The sequence below is a fragment of the Microcaecilia unicolor genome, chromosome 3 (genome assembly GCF_901765095.1).
Source record: "Microcaecilia unicolor chromosome 3, aMicUni1.1, whole genome shotgun sequence".
In the NCBI taxonomy this organism is placed as follows: Eukaryota; Metazoa; Chordata; class Amphibia; order Gymnophiona; family Siphonopidae; genus Microcaecilia; species Microcaecilia unicolor.
This window is the reverse complement of record NC_044033.1, coordinates 115,772,023-115,794,683: the sequence shown is the minus strand read 5'-3', so window position 1 is coordinate 115,794,683 and position 22,661 is coordinate 115,772,023. Positions and strand designations below refer to the sequence as shown.

At 42.2% G+C, this 22,661-nt stretch overlaps 1 protein-coding gene across 1 annotated transcript in view; it reads left to right on the top strand.

The window, feature by feature from the left end:
• The window catches only part of TMX4 (thioredoxin related transmembrane protein 4), a 110,532-nt gene that overhangs the window by 44,649 nt on the left and 43,222 nt on the right, over positions 1-22,661 (top strand). The window contains exons 3-5 of the mRNA XM_030196315.1: positions 5,081-5,126; positions 8,824-8,952; positions 11,756-11,801. Of these exons, the coding sequence (XP_030052175.1) occupies positions 5,081-5,126; positions 8,824-8,952; positions 11,756-11,801 (221 nt within the window). The remainder of the gene's footprint in view (positions 1-5,080; positions 5,127-8,823; positions 8,953-11,755; positions 11,802-22,661) is intronic.

The window sequence follows — 22,661 nt, the reverse complement described above, 5'->3', positions numbered from 1 at the left end:
TGAGTGGAAGTGCTAATCGTCATGCCTTCACTGTGGTGTTTTTTTTTTTTTTTTGTATATATTAACAATTGTTACCTTAAGAAAAGTCTCTCACATTTTATATATATATCATACTTAAATTGGAAATGACTGAATATTCAGGCTGCAAACTCTTAATGAGTAAAAAAAAAAAATCTGTAGGGGAAAGAGGGTTGTAGGTGGATGCAGTTGTCTAGGGAAGGACAGCATGACCATTGCCAGGCTAGATAGTGTAAGATGGCTGGGTGGAAGCATTCTGGGCCCTTCCCCCCTCCCCCATTCCATGTCTGGCCTGGTGAAGAGACACATTGGGATAGTGAAGTTAGTTGATTGTCTCTCAGTAATATAGCCACCAATGAGCAGCCGTGGAGAACCTTGTTGTAGTGACAGAAGGGGTGATGGTGACAGCATGATGTAAACAGTAATGGATTTAATATACCACCCTTCTATGTTACAACCAAAGTGGTTTATATTTATTATGTCCCTAGTGGGCTCACATTCTAAGTTTTCTACTTGGGACACTGGAGGGTTAAGTGACTTTGCCCAGTTCACAGGAGTGCACAATGGGAACTGAGCCTAGTTCCTCAGGTTCTCAATCCACTGCACTAACGGTTACATTATTCCCACATTCCTCAGCCTGGTGCTCTAGGGGGGCTACTGTTATACCCATCCCTTCCATTAGAGGGGAGGGAATAGGCTGTAAAGAAGCAGGATGTTGTCCTGGAGCCGGAGGCTAAAATGCATACTCTGTAAAGCAGACTATAGGCTATATATGTGTAAAGAAATTTGGAGACACATCCTTCCATGCTCCACCCCCTCTCAGCTACGCAGTAATGCTCCTGCATGTTTTTTTATAGAATTATATTGGTACTTAGGTACGTATGGTGCAGAGGATGAGCTGAAGGAACGCATCCAAGGAGCAAGGCGTGCTCCTTTGTGTGCCTCCTGAGGGCTCTGTCTGTTCTTATCATGGGTAAGCTTCGTTCTATACTTCTGTATATGTGTCTTCACCAGCCCATCCTGGTGTTCTGGGGACACCACCCTCGGCGGAACCCTAGAGCACCTTCTTTATCTAAGCCATTCCAAACCCAGTCCTCGGGGCACACTTAGTCCCATCGAGTTCAGGATATTCACAATGAACATGCATGAGATAGATGCACTGCCTCAATTGCAGGCAGATCTATCTCATACAGTTGACTAAGTTTGCCCCAAAGGAGTTGGTTGGGAAAGGCTGATCTGGACAGTTAATCACTATCCCGCTAACTGCTTTCTCCCTCGGCTCAATCCCAGTTTTCCAATACAGCTATGCTTTCTTAACTGCCATTCAATCAGCAATAAATATTTCTGAATCCGTGATCTTATAATAGTAACACTTAGATATTCTATGTCTAACCGAAACTTGGCTCACTGACTCTGATGCTTCATATTTAAAATTGGTGCTTCCTGCAGACTATACTTATCTTAGTGGTTAGTGCAGCGGACTTTGATCCTGGGGAACTGGGTTCGATTCCCACTGCAGCTCCTTGTGACTGTGGGCAAGTCACTTAACCCTCCATTGCCCCAAGTACAAAATAAGTACCTGTATATATGTAAACTGCTTTGAATGTAGTTGCAAAATACCACAGAAAGGCGGTATATAAAGTGCCTTTCCCCTTTATCATAGTCACCCAAACCTCCACAGTGGGGGTATCACTATTATTTTCTTGCCTAGAATTAGCTACTCTCAATCTAACATTGCCCCCTACTTCCCCGTCGAGGCCCTTCATTTTCACCTCTCAGGTTCCACCCCTGCTGATTTCTTGCTCATTTTTCACCTCCTTCTTCTGTCTGCTGCCTCTTTTAACTGTCTTCACTAACTTATCATTGATCACTGTCTTAATAATGTATGGCCTATCATCTTAGGGGACCGTAATATTCATATTGACAAACATTCTTCCCCCTGTTCCTCAGTCCTCCTTACCCGTATTTAAGATGTCAATCTCACCCAACGTGTGGCTGGTCCTACCCACTGAAACTGTCACACTCTAGACTTAATTCTGTCACTAGCAAATGATGCCAAAGCTTTACATCTGGCTTCAGTTCAACCTATCCCCTGGTCAGACCATTCTCTTATTTTATTTAATCTCACAACTTCCGCTTCACCTACTGTCCCCTTAAAACATCTTCCTCCAGGGACTTTTCTAAAATCACATCATCTCTTTCTGAACATCTTCACTTAGATATTTCCTCTTTCAATACATTTTCTTTAGAAGTGAAAATTGCATACTGGAATTCTGACTTAAAGGAGGGCTGCGATTTCCTGGCCCCCTTAACTGTACACACCTCTTCCTATCCCAGTCGCCACTCTGACCCATGGTATTCCTCTGACCTGCGTCTCCATAAATGACAATTGAGACGGGCAGAAAGAAAATGGTTATGTCTCTCTACCAACTTTTTTTCCCCTTGCCTTTAAGGCAGCCGCTCAATCTTACAAACAGGTTATTGCTACCGCCAAAAATATATATATATTACTCTGCTAAAATTACTAAAGCCCCCAATATAGCGATTTTTATATAGAACCTTAAGACACTTAACTACATTCAAAAATTCTTCAAACCATGTGGACAAACCCAACCCACCAGTACAATTACTTGCAATGCATTTTCAATCTAAAATCCCAACTCTCCGAGGCCGTTTCAGTAATGGACTTCATCCTAATCCTTCTCCATCTTCTATTACTTCGCCACCCCCCCCCCCCCCAACTTCTACCCTACCTTCTCTACCAGCACTATCTAGCTTTCATATCTCTATATTCTCTGACTTCTCCAAAATACTGTCCCAGATGTGATCTACCACCACTCTTCTGGATCCCCAACCTTTGACTCTGGTTAAAAAGTATCAATCCATCATTCTACCCTTCAATCATTATCCTAAATTCAAAGACTTCAAACTGCCTTTCAGTGACCAATCAAACTACAGGCCTACAGCCAACCTTTCTTTTCTCATAAAGATTGTTTAAAAAATTGTTCATTCTCAACTTACTGATATCATTAATCAAACTAATGTCCTGCACCCAAACCAGACTGGCTTTTGCCAGCATCATAGCACTGAAACAAACATTGTTAGGCATCACCAATATTATTCGCTATTCCTGGATAAGTTTAGACCAGTACTTCTCCTCTCCCTAGACCTTTCCGCTGTTTTTGACTTAGACCATTCTGTTCTGCTGTCTCGCCTACTCTCTATACGAGTCACAGCCAACGTTCACCAATGGTTCGTCTCCTACCTGGAAAACAATATTGTCTATTCCAATGACACGCAGTCCATTCATTTTCACCTTTCAATAGGTGTTCCCTAAGGGTCTATTCTCTCTCCTTTGCTCTTCAATATTTTCATGGACCCCCCCCCCCTTTCTTAACAGTAGCACAATCCATCGACTTCTTTTGTGTATGTAGATGACATTCAAATCCTGTGTCCTATAGATTCAGCTGATCAAAAAGATATGTTGTCACTTAACACCCATCTTAAGCAAATTTACGTCATGGCTTACAGAAAATAAGCTGATTCTTAACCCAGAAAAACCTAAAGTTATATTATTCTCCCCTTCTTCAAATCAGCCACTTCTATCTTCTATCCTTCTTAATGGTTGCTCTGTCTCCCAGGTTCATTGTACGCAAATTCTTGGATTTAGTTTTGATTCCACACTCACCCTTAGTGAGCAAATATCCAAGGTTGTTCAATGTTCCTTTTATAAGTTTACGTCTCATTAGATCAGCCCAACCTCTATTGTATCCTGCTGCTCCCAACATCCTTGTACAGTCTCTAGTTATCACACAAATAAACTACTGCAATTCTCTTTATCTTAGACTCTGTGCTAAAGATCGTTACCGAGTTGGTTTAAAACACTGTTATCAGAATCGTCTACCATCTTAGAAAATATGATCACGTTAACTTGTCACCTTAAAACCTCCCATTGATTACCTGTCCCACGCCACATCACCTTTAAGATCTCCTGCTAATCTTCAAAACCCTCACCTTCTCGGAACCTCTTTACCTCTCATAATACCTCACTCCCTGTTCTCAAACTCGCACTCTCAGATCTGCTCAACTCCTTACCATTCTCACTCATTGTGGAATTTTTCATGAACATATTTGACTTGCCATGTTCTCATTTCAATGTCCAAAACTATGGAATTCCCTACTGGCCCATTTCAGACAGATTACCTCTTTGCCACTTTTTAAACTTTTCTTTTTCAAGATGTGTATTCTTAGCTGCTCTGGATGAGGCAACATATACCTGGTAAATCTGTTTCCCTCCCTTGCTGTTTTTCCTCCTATACTCTTTCCTATTTTTACATTGTAATTCCATCTTACCCCTTCTGTATCATGTTTGTCTCTGTTAGTATTTTCTCCCTTTCTCTTTTTGGCCTGTATACCACCAAGATGGTTGCCCTGTTGGGTGGGATATTAAATTTCTAATAAACTTATAACTCCTTTACGCTGCCTCAGTCCTGGTGGTAATTTTCTCACATTGTGCTCCCTTAAAAACTTCTCTGTATTGTGGTACAATAGCCTACTTTACACTTATTTTAATGTACTGTACGTCTATGTCTACTGTGTGAGCCAACTCCCATGCCAAACCTATTTCTGTATTATTCACCAACACTTCTGCTTACCCCTCATTAACTGCATGTTGCTGCTGGTGTATGGCTTCTGCATTGGTGCCTGGGTGCATGAATGGCACGTTGCTTTGCAAGGGGTAAAATTCCTTTTATTTTACTTATTATTTTTCTTAACAGTAGTTGTTTGCTCCTGTATGATCAGGAATTTTTAGGGTTTGTGGACATTTTGATAGTTTCCTTTTCATCCATTAGCTTCTTTAATATTCTGCCGTTCCAAAACAGTTGCTGCTCCAGTTGAAATACAAGTCTGCTGACTAAATCTTGATCTTAAATGCTCCTAACAGATTTCTTTAATCTGTAGTTCATGTTAGGAAAAATGTACTGTTCTAGTTTGTGGTGTTTTTACTCATAGTGATGTATCTTTACTTAATGTGGTGTGTTTTTTTGTTTTTTAAATCTAGGTTTGAGTGGCCGTTTCTTTGTCACCACACTCCCTACAATTTTCCAGTAAGTCTTTTTTGTAAATAAAGTTGTTCTCATCTTTTGTGCTAAAATAAAAGGCCTGGGTTAGTTTTGGCAGTATATGTGGAGCCATCCAAAGTGGCTCAATCAATTAACAGTTGCTATTCAACTTTTTTTTAAAATTTTTAAATATACACCTGTTTTTGAAATATTCAACTTTTTTTTTTTTTTTTACTTTTTTAAACTTTTTTAAATATATGTAAAAAAGGAAAAAAGCCTCTGTATTCCCGTTTTCAGTACATATTTGTGTCTGTTAACCGGGATGGCAACGGCAAGGACGGCACTAAAAGATAAGTGTTCGTCACAATGATGTGTTTTTGTTGATTAAAAATAAGAGGAGGTTTTTTAGCCTATGAAGATTCCATCCCGGTTAACAGACACAAATATGTACTGAAAACGGGAATACAGAGGCTTTTTTCCTCCTTTTTTACATATATTTAAAAAAGTTTAAAAAAGTTAAAAAAAAAAAAAAAAAAAGTTGAATATTTCAAAAACAGGTGTATATTTAAAATTTTTTTTAAAAAGTTGAATAGCAACTGTTAATTGATTGAGCCACTTTGGATGGTAAAATTTCATTTGTTTCAAACGCAGTGGTATTGTCCTATTGTTTATTTAAGTATATGTGGAGCCTACAAGTTGTGTCTAGTCATGTTCTATAGTTCAGTGTTTCCCAAACTTTATCTAATTTGACCCCATTTTAACACTTAAAATTTATGTGACCCTAGTTAACGATGAAAAAAAATAAATATCAGACCTCCATGTTCTTTCCTTCCCTCAACAGCTTCATTTTCCATCAACTCATTCAAAGGATGAAGACAACAGTACTAGTGGCAGGAGTCCGCCCAGGACCTTGTTACTGTTGTTGGTTCCGTTGCCACCTTTATACTTTATATAAATGGGGAAAGACGAAGCGAATGAGAGAGCAGGGGAATGGACAGCTGCTACTTTGTGTTTTCAACATCTGGGGTCATGTAACATATTTTAGTATTAAGATGGAGTCAGATTGGATAAACCTTTGGCAGAACAGCTCTTAGGGATCATGAATGAAAATAAAGGTTAACAAATGAAAAAAAAATGGTGATGGCTAGTAACTTAATAGAATAGGTAATACATTTCTTGGTTAGCTTTTGGATCAGAACAGAATGAGTGAATGATGATATCAGAAAACGTAAGTGAATTATAATGACAGTATGGATGGGATGATCAGAAGGTGATATGCAGTAGAATTTTTGACTCCTAGGGCCCTGTTTACTAATCTGCGCTGTAGGTGCACGCTAACATTTTTAGCGCTCACTAACACTAGACACCCATAGGAATATATGGGGGTGTCTATCATTAGCGTGTGCTAAAAACATCTAGCGCGCCTTAGTAAACAGGGCCCCTAATGTGTTAGGATACAAAACAGCTACATTTTTCTTGTCACATTAAATAGCCAGCGTGTTAGTAATGAGTTTGGAAAAGCCATTTCTTTCATGTAAAAATGTATGTGTACCCATGGAATTCACAGGTTACAGGGAGGAGGGGTTATGACTGGATAGACTTCTGAAGTATGTGTGTATTTCCTATTTTGTGATGGAAATACCTGTTTGCTCCATCAACACCTGCTTTGGGGCATACAAAACTGTCTGCCAACTACTTATTTGGAATTGGGAGGAGTACACTTACATGTACTCAGTTTCAAGTGATGCCACTTTTTTTTTTTTTATAAAATGGCTGTTCTGTTGAATGTGCCACCAAACAGACAGATTTTTCTGTGACTTTATTTAAAAAAAAAAGAAAAAAAACTCCACATTCAGTGAGACTTTTTTTTTAACAAATGAATACTTCAGATTTTGAATGTTTTGACCTGGATAATCCTATATAAAATTGGGCTTTGCAACTAACTAGGAGGAGATAACATTAAAAAGCTTCAAACATGTTTTAATACTTATTTCACTAAGCATGTTGATGTGTTTTTTTTTTTTTTATTGAGCGTGTGTGTGCGTTTTAATTTCACATGCTCAATAAAACAGACACATCAACCAAAGTGGAAGAGTGGCCTAGTGCTTAGAGCACCGATCTTGCAATCCAGAGGTGGCTGGTTCAGATCCCGCTGCTGGTGCTCCTTGTGATCTTGGACAAGTCACTTAACCCTCCATTGCTCAGGTACAAACTTAGATTGTGAGCCCTCCTGGGACAGAGAAATATCCAGTGTACCTGAATGTAGCTCACCTTGAGCTACTACTGAAAAAGGTGTGAGCAAAATCCAAATAAATTAAAATAAATAAAGCAATAACAGTACACACTTCCACACCCTAATGCTGTTTTCACGTACCTTGTAAAATAGGACTCAAAAGTTTGAACAAATGTAACACTTTTCCAGTGAACATTTAGGAAAAATCTTATGTGACCTTTTTCAATTAGTAACAAACACAAAACCACTCCTGTAAAGTAAATAAGGTTAATTTCAGTCAGAATTTGTTCAAAATATCCTCCCTGAGCAGACACCCAAGCACAAAGGCCTGTATCTCAAGTCTTACTGCAGCATCACTTAAATATTTGATTAAGTTCTTCCTGTGCAGTCGACACCCTTTTTGATGTTCTGTTGTACCAGTTTTATCAATCTTTTTGAGAAGCTTATTTAAGCTCAATATCCAATTCTTTGTCAGAAATTTAGCAATAAGTTATTTGGCACTGTAATGCTTGGAGTTAATTTGTTTTAAAAACTCAATCATATCTTCTTCAGTAAACACCATTTCACAGTTAGTATAAATAACGACATCACACTGCCGTCACTGTTTCTTCGAGTCTGAGTGGGAGTCCTCTATCTACAGTCCTGACAGTGCCTAATGGTTAGGGTGGTGGACTCTCGTCCTGGGGAACTGAGGAACTGAGTTTGATTCCCACTTCAGGCACAGGCAACTCCTTGTGACTCTGGGCAAGTCACTTAACCCTCCATTGCCCCAGGTACAAATAAGTACCTGTATATAATATGTAAGCCGCATTGAGCCTGCCATGAGTGGGAAAGTGCGGGGTAACAAATGTAACAAAAATAAATAAATAAGGGACGGGCAAGCTCTGTAGGACTCCAGGAACCTACCTGTTCCTAGTGATTGATTGAAAACACAATGTTGAATCACTATCCCCAACTAGCAGCAGTAAAGTTGGAGGACTGGAACGGTGACTGCCGTCACATTTGCATGGTAGAAAAAGTAAATAAGCGGTGAGTTTTGGTGGTCAATTTTGGTGGTCAATTATGCAAAGTGTTGATTAATGCTTATTTTGGTACAGAGTTTCCAAATTTGCTTAAATTACGCTGTTACATAGTAACATAGTAGATGACGGCAGAAAAAGACCTGCACGGTCCATCCAGTCTGCCCAACAAGATAACTCATATTTGCTGCTTTTTGTGTATACCCTACTTTGATTTGTACCTGTGCTCTTCAGGGCACAGACCGTATAAGTCTGCCCAGCACTATCCCCGCCTCCCAACCACCAGCCCCGCCAAACAACAAAGGTTGATGGCAAAATCCAGGGGTTCTCTATTTCCTCAGTCACTGTAAATTTTTATATATATATATATATATAATATCATGTAATACTGTTAGGCTTAAGGCTTTTACTATAGTTTTAACGTGACTATTTCTGATGTGTTGAAGACATCCATGTAAAAGTTACTACAGTATGTATCTGTGCTCTATAGTGCCAAGGATGGAGTCTTTCGCAGATATCTTGGCTCAAGGACATCAGAAGAATTCCAGAATTACATCTTAGAAAAGAAATGGGAATCCGTAGAACCTGTGGCAGGATGGAAATCTCCATCATCTATTACGTAAGTAGAGCTTATCTTTCTCATAGTAAAAGTAGGAATCTTTCTCTTGTCTGTATCCAGAAATTTAGGTGGAATTAGTGCCCCATCAGTTTTCTTGCTTGCAGTTCCCTATGCATTCCAGATTTACTGTTCTTTTGTTCTGATATTTCCTTTACTATTGAGACTCATCGCACCATATTTAGAAGCTTACCTCATAGAATTGTAATGGAGGAAACATTAGATGAGAAGTAGGAATGTACGGTTCCAGGGATTTTATTTTTCACAGGTGCGACATACTTCCTTACCAATCCCATTTAACACTTACATGTACTTGGTTTCAACTAAAAGGATTAATGATTACTACACAATTCAGGCACAATGCAGGGAATAGGGTTAAGATCCTGAATGATTTAATATCTATATTTCTATATATACTTCTATAAATATCTATATATCTATCTATATCTGACTGATATTCAGTGCTATTTAACTGGCCAGGAGCCATTTCTGGCTGGTTAAATAGCATTTAGATGGCTAACCACTAATATTCAGCAGGAGATAGCTGGTTATCTCTGCTGAATATTTGCAGTTAGCACATATAAGCTAAATTAAGACATCCTAAATAGCAGTCCTATCTTTGGCCACTATAAATTTAACTGGCCATTGCTGAATATTTCCTCAGCCGGTTAAGTTTGAGCTGCCAAAAAACCACCGGATATTCAGTGCTGGTCACTGGAAATGGCTCGGTATTGATTATCAGGAGTCGGCGCCAATTGTGGCACGTCTACTTCTTTTGCAGTCTGAATATCGGGGTCTGAATATCGGGCTCTCTTTCTCTCTATGTATGTATGTGCGTCCAAGCCAGGTAAGTCCTGCTTGCTGGGGTCAGTGGCTTTATCCGGATAGTGTTGGGATGGCCTGTAGGCAGAGCCAAGACACATCCAGAAGTTACCAGGGTACAGCCAGTATTCAATGCTGATACCCAGTTAACTATCTAGATAAGTTAGGACAGCAGAATCCTAGGGTTAGACAGACTCTGCTGCCACCGGACCAAATCCCACTCATCTCATTAATCTTTAGGGGGTACTTGATTAGGGGATGGGTTAGTGAATGTATAGATAGAGGTAGCTATATGGTTGGGGAGCATCATAGTTGATAGATGGGAGTAATCCAAGTGGGAGGCATTTAGATGCTTGAGGGATAGGTGTGTGGAGCCGTATGTGTGTGTGGGGGGGTGGGTAGGGGGAGAGGCATCTGTGTGTTTGATTAGTATTAGTGGGTGTGGAGGGGGTCCTGTGGTAGATCTCTCTGGCTCAAGGGTCTTGGGTAGATTAGAGCAGTGTTTCCCAAGTCGGTCCTGGAGTACTCCCTTGCTAGCCAGGTTTTCAGGATATCCACATTGAATATGTATGAAATTGATTTGCATATACTGCCTCCTGTATATGCAAATCTCTTTCAAGCATATTCATTGTGGATAACCTAACTGGCCAGGGAGTACTCCAGGACCAACTTGGGAAATACTGGATTAGGAAACCTTCAAGTTTTTAATCCAGTGGTTAGAGCAGTGAGTTAAACTTCCGTTTTTAAACAGTAGAAAAGTTAGGGACGTTATACCATATTTTAGTTCACCTTCAGATATAAAAGGTGCATTAAGCTTAATGAACATTTTTACTTATGCTTTTGTGCACGTATTTTTATTAGGGGTGGGCAATTAACACATTAATGGCCCTGTTTACTAAGGCGCGTTAGTGTTTTTTAACTAACCGTGTAGGCGCCTATAGGGATATTGTAGGCGCATACACAGTTAACGTGTGAAATGTTAACGCGCCTATAACGTGGCTTATTAAACAGGTCCCTAATATTTTAACAGAGGCCATGCATTTTAATGCAGCCTAATCTAATTTTTTTTTTAATGCTGACCAGTGACCCACTCTTACTTCTACAGCAGGGCTCCATTCTCCTTCCTCGGCACTCCTTATCTCTCCCTGCATGGCCAGGCTCTACATATATTTGAGCTGCCACAGTGCAGGAATTTGGGAATTTTCAAATCCTACTAGTCTTGTGGGATTTGAAACCGCAAGATTTTCCCAACTTACTGCACCGCATAACTTGAGTATCTGCAGAGCCCAGCCATGCAGGGGGAGATGAGGAACACCGAGGAAAGTGAAAATGAGCCCTGCTGTAGAGGTAAAAATGGGGAGCAGGTTGGCGTTAAAGGAGCGCTGAGGAAGGAGCCCTGCAGGAGGAGGGGTAGAGAGGCTGGGGAAAGGGGCCATGAAAGAAACTCGAGGAGAGGCTGGGAAGGGGGACATGAGAGAACCTGGGTGAAAGCTGGGAGCATGCTGTGATTATGCGCAATTAACCTCATGATTAAAATGTTTAATCATACAATTAATCATGATTACATTTTTATCGCTGCACTTTAACTCTTGTATACTGTATTTTTACTGTGTTCTGGGTTAACTTTTTTAGCTCGTGATTTAAAATGTGAACTAAAAGTTTTGAATACCTTTTTTTCTTTATTTATTGGGATTGTTGCCTGTTTTTCTGGGAATGTCTAAGAAGTCACAGTACAAACATACATACCATTTTATTACAATGGCCTCTTTGTAATTGGAATTTCAGTAGTTCTCATCGATGTCTTGATAAGGGATATGGAATAAATCTAGAAGAATCACATGGATTAAAGATGGCAGCCTGAGAGCAATATGCTATGGAGGAGGAAGAATGTTAAGATAGGCAAATTATTATTTCAATCATTGTAAAGTGAAGATCACTAAGTGATAATTCTTAAAGAATTGTGAATGATTTTCTTTGTTTCCAGCATGTATGGAATGGCGGGTCTTTTTCATCTGTCAGGATGGATCAGGGTAAGTGGTAAATCCATTTACTGTATTCTATATATTGGTCAAATGTAAGTATTACTGAGTGAAAAAAGTGAGATTTTTATCTGTCTGTGGCTCTGTATCTTTGAATCTGAAAGATATCTCACATATACTGTAAGAGAAATCACTGGTAGAAGTTATTTTTATTTATTTTATTGTAAACTGTTGCAAGGTGTAGCATACTGTTTTAGGATCAAATCCAGCATAACGCCCCAAACCTTTCTCTCCTTCTCTTGTTCACTTTTCTGTTATTGGTCAGTAATTCCATCTTTCACCCAGATGTAAGAATGCTAGAAGACACTTTTTTCATTTCTTCCTAAAACAGCTGTGTTGAGTATTCAGCTGTCAAACAAGGGTCTCTACATTTTGAAGGTTTATCATGTCATGTCTAAGAGTAGTAAGCTGTGACCTGTGCATATTCTGTACACAGTTCTTGCTGTACTGAAGTCAGTGATGGTATGTCTGCTTCCAGGCTTGCCCCACCATTAGCCTTACTGCTATTCTAAGCAGAAAGGTGTCAGGTAGTGTCATGTTGGGTGAAGGTCCATTTGACATTGTCTTTTTAAGAAGTTGACTCTGCATCTTGACACATTCCCACTTTTTCTCTGTAACAAAGCTTTGACTTATTCCCATATATTTTAAACAAAATACTAGCATGTAATGTCATCTGTGCCAAAGTTATGTTAGAAAATTATATAAAAGTAAGAGGAGAAGGAGGCCTCTCTGGTACTCGAATGTAGTAGCGGAAAAGATAAGGGAAAGGAGGCTAGCCTTTGCACGTTATAAGACGACTCCAGAAAGATGAAGACAGGATAGAATACCTAAATAAGCGAAGAGAAGCTGGAAAAGATATCAGGAAAGCGAAGCGGCAAATGGAGGAAAGGATAGCTAATACAGTAAAATTGGGGGACAAGACCTTTTTCAGATATGTAAGTGACAAGAGGAAGTGCCATAATAGCATTGTGAGGCTCAAAGCTGAGGGAGAGAAATATGTGGACTGCTTAAAGATTATTTTAGCTCTGTGTTCACGAATGAAAGACCGGGGGTAGGGCTGCAGAAAACAAAGGCTAAAGGGGATGGATATATGGTAGACCAAGACCCGTTTACGGAGGACTGTGTTCGTGAGGAGCTTGCCAAACTAAAAGTAGACAGAGCGATGGGGCCTGATGGGATTCACCCGAGGGTGCTTAAGGAACTCTGAGAAGTTCTGTCAGCTCCGCTGACGGACCTCTTCAATGCTTCCTTAGAAACTGGAGTTGTCCCGGTGGACTGGAGAAGGGCGGATGTAGTTCCTTTGCACAAGAGTGGAAGTAAGGAGGAGGTTGGGGCTTACAGACCTGTCAGTCTGACCTCTGTGGTGAGTAAGCTAATGGAAAAACTTCTTAAGAGGAGGATTGTGACATTTCTTGAACTACATGGAATGCGGGAACTGAGGCAGCATGGCTTCATTAGTGGCAGGTCATGTCAGAAGAATCTGACTGTCTTCTTTGACTGGGTGACGAAACAGTTGGATGTGGAAGGGGTGCTTGATGTGGTATACTTGGATTTCAGCAAAGCCTTTGACACGGTTCCGCACAGACGACTGATAAATAAATTGAGTGCCCTTGGTATGGGACCTAGAGTAACTGGGTTAAAAATTGGTTGAATGGTAGGAGACAGGATAGTGGTAAATGGAGCTTGCTCTGGAGAAAAGTATGTCGTCAGTGGAGTGCCACAGGGATCGGTCCTAGGGCCGGCTCTTTTTAACGTCTTTGTAGCGATATTGCAGAAGGCTGGTAAGGTTTGCCTCTTTGCAGATGATACTAAACTCTGCAACAGGGTGGACACCCTGGAGGGTGTGAATGACATGAGGAAAGATCTAGCGAAGCTAGAGGAATGGGCCGATATTTGGCAACTAAGGTTTAATCCCAAAAAATGCAGGGTCATGCACTTGAGTCGCAAAAATCCGAGGGAGCGGTACAGTATAGGGGTGAAGTGCTTCAGTGTGCGAAGGAGGAGCGGGACTTGGGGGTGGTTGTGTCTGATGACCTTAAAGCTTTCAAACAGGTAGTAAAAGTGACAGCCAAAGCCAGAAGGATGCTTGGGTGCATAAAGAGAGGCATGACCAGCAGGAAAAAGGAGGTGATAGTGCCGTTGTATAAGTCTCTGGTGATGCCTCATTTGGAGTACTGCGTGTGCAGTTCTGGAGACCGCACCTATGGAAAGATATAAACAGGATGAAGTCGGTCCAGAGGGCGGCTATGAAATTAGTAAGCGGCCTTGAAAGCAAAAATTATAGGGACAGGCTTATGAACCTCAACATGTATACGCTGGAAGAGAGGAGACATGATAGAAACGTTTAAATATCTCAAGGGCATTTATGTACAGTAAGAGAGCCTTTTCCAAATGGAGAGCTCTGGAACGAAGGGGCATATGACAAAGTTAAGAGGGAATAGCCTTAGGAGTAACCTGAAGAAGTATTATTTCACAGAAAGGTGGTGGAGTCGAGGACTGTTCCAGAATTTAAAAAGGCATGTGGGATCGCTTAGGAACAGGTAGAATTGGGGGTTACAGAGGATGGGCAGACTGGATGGGTCATATGGCCTTTATCTGCCGTCATGTTTCTATGTTTCTATATTCAGTCATATACCTCACAATCACCCCCTTATGTATTTGCTTAAATAATTGCCACTGATCAGTTTCCTACTCCACGGGAATGTCTGTTTCCCAAGCTTATGCATATTTTAAGTCTTGCTTATACCCTGGTTCCATAATTCTATGAAACTTTTAAATACCTCCCCTTCATAGTACTTTGTCTACACAGTATTTCAATGGGTTTAGGCTCATTACACACTATCCCCACCCCCTTCAACTCATTTCCTCAAGTAGTAGGCTGTGATCAACAGTGTGAAAAGCAGCAGATCGAGAAGGATGAGAATAGAATACAGACCTTTGGATCTGGCCAGGAACAGGTCATTGGAGACTTTAACAAGCGCTGTTTCAGTTAGATGACGAGGGCGAAAGCCAGATTGAAGTGGATCAAGAATAGCTTGAGATGAAAAAGTCAAGACAACGGCGGTGAACAGCACATTCAAGTATCTTGGATATGATGGGGCGATATTTGGAAGGACAGGTAGAGTCCAATGAAGGTTTTTTAAGGAGTGGTGTGACTATGGCATGTTTGAAGGCATCAGGAACAGTCACAGTGGAAAGTGAAAGATTGAGGATATGACAGATAAAAGGGATGACAGTAGGAGAGGTAGTGTTAAGTAGATGGGTGGGAATAGGATCAGAGGAACAGGTAGTTAGTTTTGAGGAGGAAAGAAGATGTGCAGTTTCCTCTTCAGTGATTTCAGAAAAGGAAGCAGGGGTTGGAGGGTTGAGAGAATGGACTAAGGGCAGGAGAGGTGGAGGTGACTTGGTTGAGAATTCAAGTTTAATCTTGTGAACCTTATGAAAATGCTCAGCCAGAGTCTGGGGAGAAAGTGAAGGGGGAGTTGGAGGTGAAGGCACTTTGAAGAGAGAGTTCAGTGTGGCAAAGAGACGTCAAGAGTTTGAGCCAAGAAAATTTGTCAACTGGATGTAATAGTCCTGTTTGGAGTGGAGGAGTGGCCTAGTGGTTAGGGTGGTGGACTCTGGTCCTGGGGAGCTGAGTTCGATTCCCACTTCAGGCACAGGCAGCTCCTTCTGACTCTGGGCAAGTCACTTAACCCTCCATTGCCCCAGGTACAAATAAGTACCTGTGTATGTAAGCCGCATTGAGCCTGCCATGAGTGGGAAAGCGCGGGGTACAAATGTAACAAAAAAAAAAAGAGCAGACTGGAAGGATGTCAGCAAGAATTTGAAATGTATGAAGTCAGCATGGGCACGTGATTTCAGCCAAAGGCGTTCGGCAGAGCGGGCACAGGAATGTAGGAATGTAGGTAGCGAATTCTAGAGGTCAGCCAAGGCTGGGGTTTGGTACGCCTTACAGAACGGGGAATGGGAGGAGCAAGAGTATCCAGAGCAGAGGAGAGAATAGGAAGAGAGAGCCTCATTGACAGACTTGGATAACAAAGTGGTAGAGAAGAGATTTGAAACACTGGAGGACAGAGTAGAAGGGTCAATAGCATGAACATTCCTAAATGTATTGGTTAAGATTGGACGGGACTGGGGAGGAGGGTGTTTAAGTGTGAAAGTTATCAGATGGTGGTCAGATCAGAGAGGGAAAGAGCTGAGGCACAGAAACTGGAGAGTGAGCAGTTTGAGAAGATCAAGACAGTGGCTATTCTCGTGAGTTGGGGTAGTGGAGCACAGTTGAAGATTGAAAGAGGATGTTAAAGCGAGAAACTGAGAAGCATAAGAGTTAGAGGGATCATTAACATGAATGTTAAAATTCTCAAGAATGAGGAAAGGAGATGAAGGTTCAAGAAAGAAGGAAAGCCAGGCGTCAGTCAGTGAGAAAGGAAGAAAGAGACTTATCAGGAGGTCGATAAATGACTGCTACTAGGAGAGGCAGAGGAGTGAATAGACGGATGGCATGGACTTTGAAGGAAGAAAAGCAGTGAGACTGAGGTGGAAGAAGAGGTTGAAATCTACAAGAGGGTGAAAGTAGTAGCCCGACACCACCTCCGCGGCCAACTGGGCGAGGAGTATGGGAGAAAAGATAACCTCCATGGCATAGGGCTGCGACTGAAGCAGAGTCTTCTGGGCGAAGCCAAGTTTCAGTTAGGGCAAGCAGATGGAGAGTACGAGAGATAAAGAGGTCATGGATGTAGGAAAGTTTGTTACAGACAGAGCGGGCATTCCACAGAACACACGAGAAAGGCAGGCAAGAAGGGGGGAGACAACATGAGGATTCGACATCTGCACCGAGGAGTCTTAGTCACACACTTCAGGTGAAAGCCAAGAAGCATCGTTATCGGTCACTCTCAATGCAAGGTGCCAGGAGCTCTGGGGCGTCAAAGGATTCGTCGGTGCTGGGAGGATCGCTCCCCCTCCATACAGGAGGTGCTGATGTGCATCGACCCCAGTAGTTCTGCAACCTGTGCCTCAACTGGTACCCCAGCTTTTCCCTGTTGGCTCTCAATGAGTGCATCCGGGCCTTGCTCCCAGAGCTTCTGGATGTTCTTATGCAATGGTGTGCATTAGTGTCATGGGTGCTTGTACCTACTCTGCCTCATGTTGTGGCCCTGCCTGGCCCTCAGCTTGTGGTGTGGCCTTCGACACTGGCGCCACTTGCAGCCCCGGTGTCGACTGCCACACAAGCCGACATCCCCCCCGACGTCGTTGGAGGAAGCTTTGCCGGTTTCAAGGAGGTAGTCGACTTGTCGACGCCACTCTCAAGAACATGGTTCCTCGGCATTGAGGCAGGTTCGGTCTTGGCAATCTGATAGGGAGATATGTCCGACACGAAGGAAGAGCGCTCATGGTTTTCAGAGGAGGATCCCAGATACTTTTCCTCAGATGAGTCTTATGGGATTCTCTCTGAACCCTCCCCTCCACCTGAAAGAAGACAGTCTTCCCCCCCCCCCCCCCCCCCCCGAGAGCCTTTCATTTCCACCTTTTGTAAAGGAAATGACTAAAGCGATTCAATTTCCTTTGGAAGTGGAGGATGAGCCCAGGGCCAAGATGCTCAAGGTCCTGGACTACACATCTCCTCCTAAGGAGGCTGTGACTGCCCCTCTCCATGAGGTGCTCAAGGAAGTCCTCGTCAGGCGCTGGGAGTCCCCTCTGTCGGTCCCAGTCATGCCCAAGAAGATTGACACCCAGTGTCGGATCCACAGTACATCTGGCTTTGATGGACCTCAACTGCCTCACAGTTCCATGGTGGTGGAGTCCACTCCCAAGAGAGCCAGGAGTACTAGAGACTATGCCTCGGTGCCCCCAGGCAAAGAAGGTAGAACCCTGGATTCTTTTGGGAAGATGTACCAGGCTTCAGTGCTCTTCTCCTGCATACAGTCCTACCAGCTCTTCACGAGTGTCTACTTGTGAAACTTGGTGTGATAGTTGTCGAACTTGGTGGATGTGCTCCCTCCGGAGCATGCCGAGCATTTTTGCCAGTTGATGAAGCAGCAGAAGGCGTGTCGAAAGTTCTTGGGTAGGGGCACTTACAACACTTTTTTGATGTGGCATCCAGGATCTCTGCACAAAGTATAGTAATGCATAGACTTTCATGGTTGTGTGTTTCTGACTTGGAACACTGTTCAGCAGTGGTTGGCGGATGCCTTTTGCCAGGGGGATAACCTTTTTGGAGAGGTTAAGGAGGTCGCTGAGCAAATCAAGAAGCATACTGATATAATTTCTTCTCTCTCCCGCCGGGTGCCTTCTGCATCTACCTCCTCAGCTGGGAGGGTTTTTGGCAAGCCTGGAGCGATTCCTTTTACTATTCTAGGTGTAGGTGCACTCCTTTGGCTCGCCAGCCTACTCGGGCTCAGCCCCAGCGTGCTCGCTCACGTCAACAGCATGCGCCTAAGGCCTCTGCTGCTCCCCAGTCAAAACGAGAGACAAGCTTTTGACTGGCTCCAAAATTCTGCAAAACACTGTTTAAATTTGTTCTGTCCCTGGAATTTTTGTCTTTAATTTTAGCTATATAATGGTGAGTCCAAAACTACTACAGCTTAATTTTCAAAAGCTTACTTGTTTTATTCCGCTTCTGAAACCACATCTGCTTCGTATTTACTAGTTCAAAATTTATTCTTGTAGTTTAAGATCCTGAAGCTCTAAATTGACTTGTTTTGGGTTCTTGGGTACTGTTTTTCTTTAAGCTGAGCAGGAGTCCTCCAACTGCATTGCTTGGGGGGGGGGGGGGGTTGCTTAATATTGTATTTTCATTTTCTAGGTACAGGCAGGTTGTCTGGAATCCTGTGGAGCTTTCCTGTCCCTCACTATTGAAAATATGATGGTGAAACAGCTGCTCCCCACTGGCAGGACTGTAGGTGGAGGACTCCCACTTAGTTTAGAGGGAACAGTGTTCGTGGACCTCCACTATAGATTTTTATGCTTCCTTCTCAGTGTAGAAATGTATGGGCCCCTATTGCAATAAATTGCCCTCTGACTACCAGCTTGAGGCATTCCTAAATTACTCCTTGGGGTATGTCAGGAGACTCATTCAAGCTTAAGTATTCCTCTGTAGTTTCCCTATTTTTTTTTCTCTCATGTCTTCCTTATTAAACAATGCTGCATTGAGTTTCAGAGCGGCTTCCTCTTCTCTCTCTTCCTCTTCTGTCAATGTCCACTCACACCATAGTGCAGCATTGACCAAAGTTTCCAATTTCACATTTTAATACTTTGGAAAGCATGCTTTTTTTCCCCATACATATTAGATCAATTCAGTGAATATGTATCAAGGCCTCCTGAGTAGCACCTGTAGTCTCACTATGTAGAGTGACGCTCCAGCTATATATCTACCAGGTCAAATAATCCCAAGGCCATATTTTGTGATTTAATAAATCAAATTTAATTCCCCTTCTGAGGATACTAGAACTGTATACGAGAAAAGACACTTCTGCAGTCAGATTTTTCCAAGTGACTTTCATGCTTTATAATTCAAAGATGAAAGAAAAATGTAGTTTTAAAATCAGATGATCCCTGAAAAGAAATTGCAATTGGAGACAGCATATGCTCTTGGTCAACTGTAAAATTTATGCTTTGTTATCTCTGAGTGTAGATAGACCTAAAGGGTACGTTTGTCCTTGGATTTGCATCACAGGACTTGTAGATTTGTTGCCATTGCTTTGAGGTTGCAGATAAGATTGTGATCAGAGTCCCAAATACTTTTGACAGATTAATTTGATCCTCACATTAACTTGTAGTGTAAAAATGAAATAACATAGCTTTCGAGGCATTCAGCACTTGGGCAGGGAATAAATTTAGTTGAGAACTGTGTGAAGAATGTGAATTAAAGTTCTTTGATCTACAGTGGAAACTTGTTTGCTATGAAAATGTATAGGCTTTCATATCTCAAAAAGCAGTTGTCGCATGTAAATGTGCGTGTGCAAGTATATACTAGATTTTCACAAACAGAACCTCTCTTTCTAATTTGCTTTGATAATATGAGACTAGGTTCACTCTTTGATTGGCTATGGACAAATATCAAAAGCAGTCTTCCAGCGATATGGCCAGTAAAAGCAACAAAAAGGATGGAAGCCTGGAGAGGATAAAATGGCGGTGCCCACAGGGATGATGGTAACTGTTTTCAGAGTCTGCTCTCTCTGACTTAATGGCAGCAGTTACTAAAGTGCTTGACCCTCCTGGACATTTTGCTGAATGGTATTGCATTCGCATGACAGAGCTTGAGACTAGGGTTTCTGTAGTGGAAGATGACACGTGCTACGCGAGCAGAACTGGAGTCCTTACGTGCCCAGACAGCCAGGCATTATGAATGCCTTGAGGAGCTAGAGAACCGCTCATGCAAACTTGCAATTCCTGGGTTTTCCAAGACAATTCCGGATGCTCACATTTTTCCTCTCTTGGAGGATTGGATAGTGGACAGTTTCCCTCTACAGGAAGCAATGGGTTCAGTAAGGCTGGATTGGGCACACTTTCTAGGGTGTAGACATGAGGATTCAACCAGACCATGGATCATAATTGCTAAGTTTTCAGAGTTAACGACTCCAAATGGAGGTGTTGTGACACTATTTCCTGGACAGGGATACATTTACTTATGATTCATTGCCCATTAGAATCTTCCAGGATTACTCTGCTGACCTTGTTAGAGAAGCAGAGGTGTTTTTGGCCCCATTTGATCCACGTTGGCAGAGCAGTTCATGTTTCTTTACCCAGCCCTCTTCAATATATACCACGAGGGAACCTGGCACCAAATGGACTCTGTGGAGAAGGCCCAAGAGTTTGAGTTGCCTTAATGTGCTTCCTGGAGTGGATTTGCAGACTTGGTGACTCTGATGGGCACTTGATAGGTAGATTAATGCATCGCTAGGTACTACATAGCTGTGCTTGGCTACCATTTCTGTTATGTAATTAGATTATAATTGTAAAACTTATTGGTCCTGTAATAACTGCTGTGGTGGGTTGCGTATATCATGTAGACTGTTACTAATATCGAGTGGGCAGATGGCGCAGTGAGCGGGGACTCTTGCTGCACTATTCCTGACTCTTGCACACAAGTCGGCTACGCTTGGAGTGCATGAAGGGTAATGAGTTGGGGTTGTTAAAAGGGGTAACTAAGGTGGGGAAAAAGAGGTGGGTGGGCTGGGCTGGGAGGGTCTTTTTCATACTTGGTGGGTGTCTCGGAGCTCTACCTAAAGCAATGTGGTTTTCCATTATGGTTTAGCCACTTGTCCAGGGTGAGGGCTGTGCACTCTGGGCCAGCAGGTGGCTATGAACCTATGCTTGTGCCTCGCTTTCCAGGCCTAGGAGCATGCTCCTTGTTGTTGTTCAGCCACATGGAATGTGGGGGATATTGCATCCCTTGTGAAGCGGACTAAAATGCTAGCAGTTTTGTGATGTCAGGGGGGGTAGACATTGCTTGCCTACTAGAAACCAGATTAAATGATTTAGAATATCAGAAGCTCTGGTGGCAGTGGGTTGGAGAGGTGTATTTTGCTTCCTCTGGTGGCAGAAGAGAAGGAGTGGCACTATTATTCAATAAATCCTTAAGCATATTCTGTAGAGGAACTTGTTAAAGATGAAATCAGAGAGTTTCTCTTACTAGTCGTATATGGTCCCACCCCTTATGATCCCATCTTTTACCCACACAGCAGATATCATTTACCCTGGACAGAAGGGAGGGGGTGATTCAATCCTTTTGTCAGGCACTTGAGGTGGTGGATGCTTGGAGGTTGCTTCACCTCACGGAACACAATTACACGCTCATTTCCCTTTCAATATTATATTATTTTTTTACTATCTCTTTCTTTGTTTTCGTCAGTCACTGAGGTGGTGGTGGGCCCCGAGGAACTGTCCGATCATTTTGTGGTGTAGATCAACTTAGATGGTCCACTAAGCTATCATAAGACTGTTGGCTGGCAATTCACTGCTTACTTAGCTCAGAACAGGGACCAGTTTCTGACTCACAATGAGCAGCATGTAGAACATATGGTACAGTCAAGTGGTTTACATTTATTATAAGCAGGCACTTTCTCTGTTCCTAATTGACTGAGTCTAAGTGGATCTTTTTATTTATTTTTGTGTACCCAGGGCGGTGGAAGTTTGAGTGACTTGCTCAGAATCGCAGATAGCTGCATTGGGAATTCATAAGGGGTGGGACCATATACGACTAGTAAGAGAAACTCTCTGATTTCATCTTTAACAAGTTCCTCTACAGAATATGCTTAAGGATTTATTGAATAATAGTGCCACTCCTCCTCTTCTGCCACCCCAGGAAGCAAAATACACCTCTCCAACCCACTGCCACCAGAGCTTCTGATATTCTAAATCATTTAATCTGGTTTCTAGTAGGCAAGCAATGTCTACCCCCCTGACACCACAAAACTGCTAGCATTTTAGTCCGCTTTACAAGGGATGCAATATCCCCCACATTCCACGTGGCTGAACAACAACAAGGAACATGCTCCTAGGCCTGGAAAGCGAGGCACAAGCATAGGTTCATAGCCACCTGCTCGCCCAGAGTGCCCAGCCCACTGCACTAACCATTAGGCTACATCTCCACTCTATAAAACATATTGGAATTGATGCTCAAAGCTCCTTGTGGTTAACTTGTAAAATTGTCTTCATAAACTCCAGCATTTTCATTTCCTGCCTCTCATATTAGCTGAAATTTATACACATTAAGTAGAAGGTGAAGCTGGAGGTGTTGTGGGCATGCTTGTAACTTTATGGACTCAGTACTGATATTTGCTGCGTAAGTCTGGCTGTACGTTAAATGCTGAAAATTCAGCAAGAACTGTTTGATTTGTAATAGGAAAC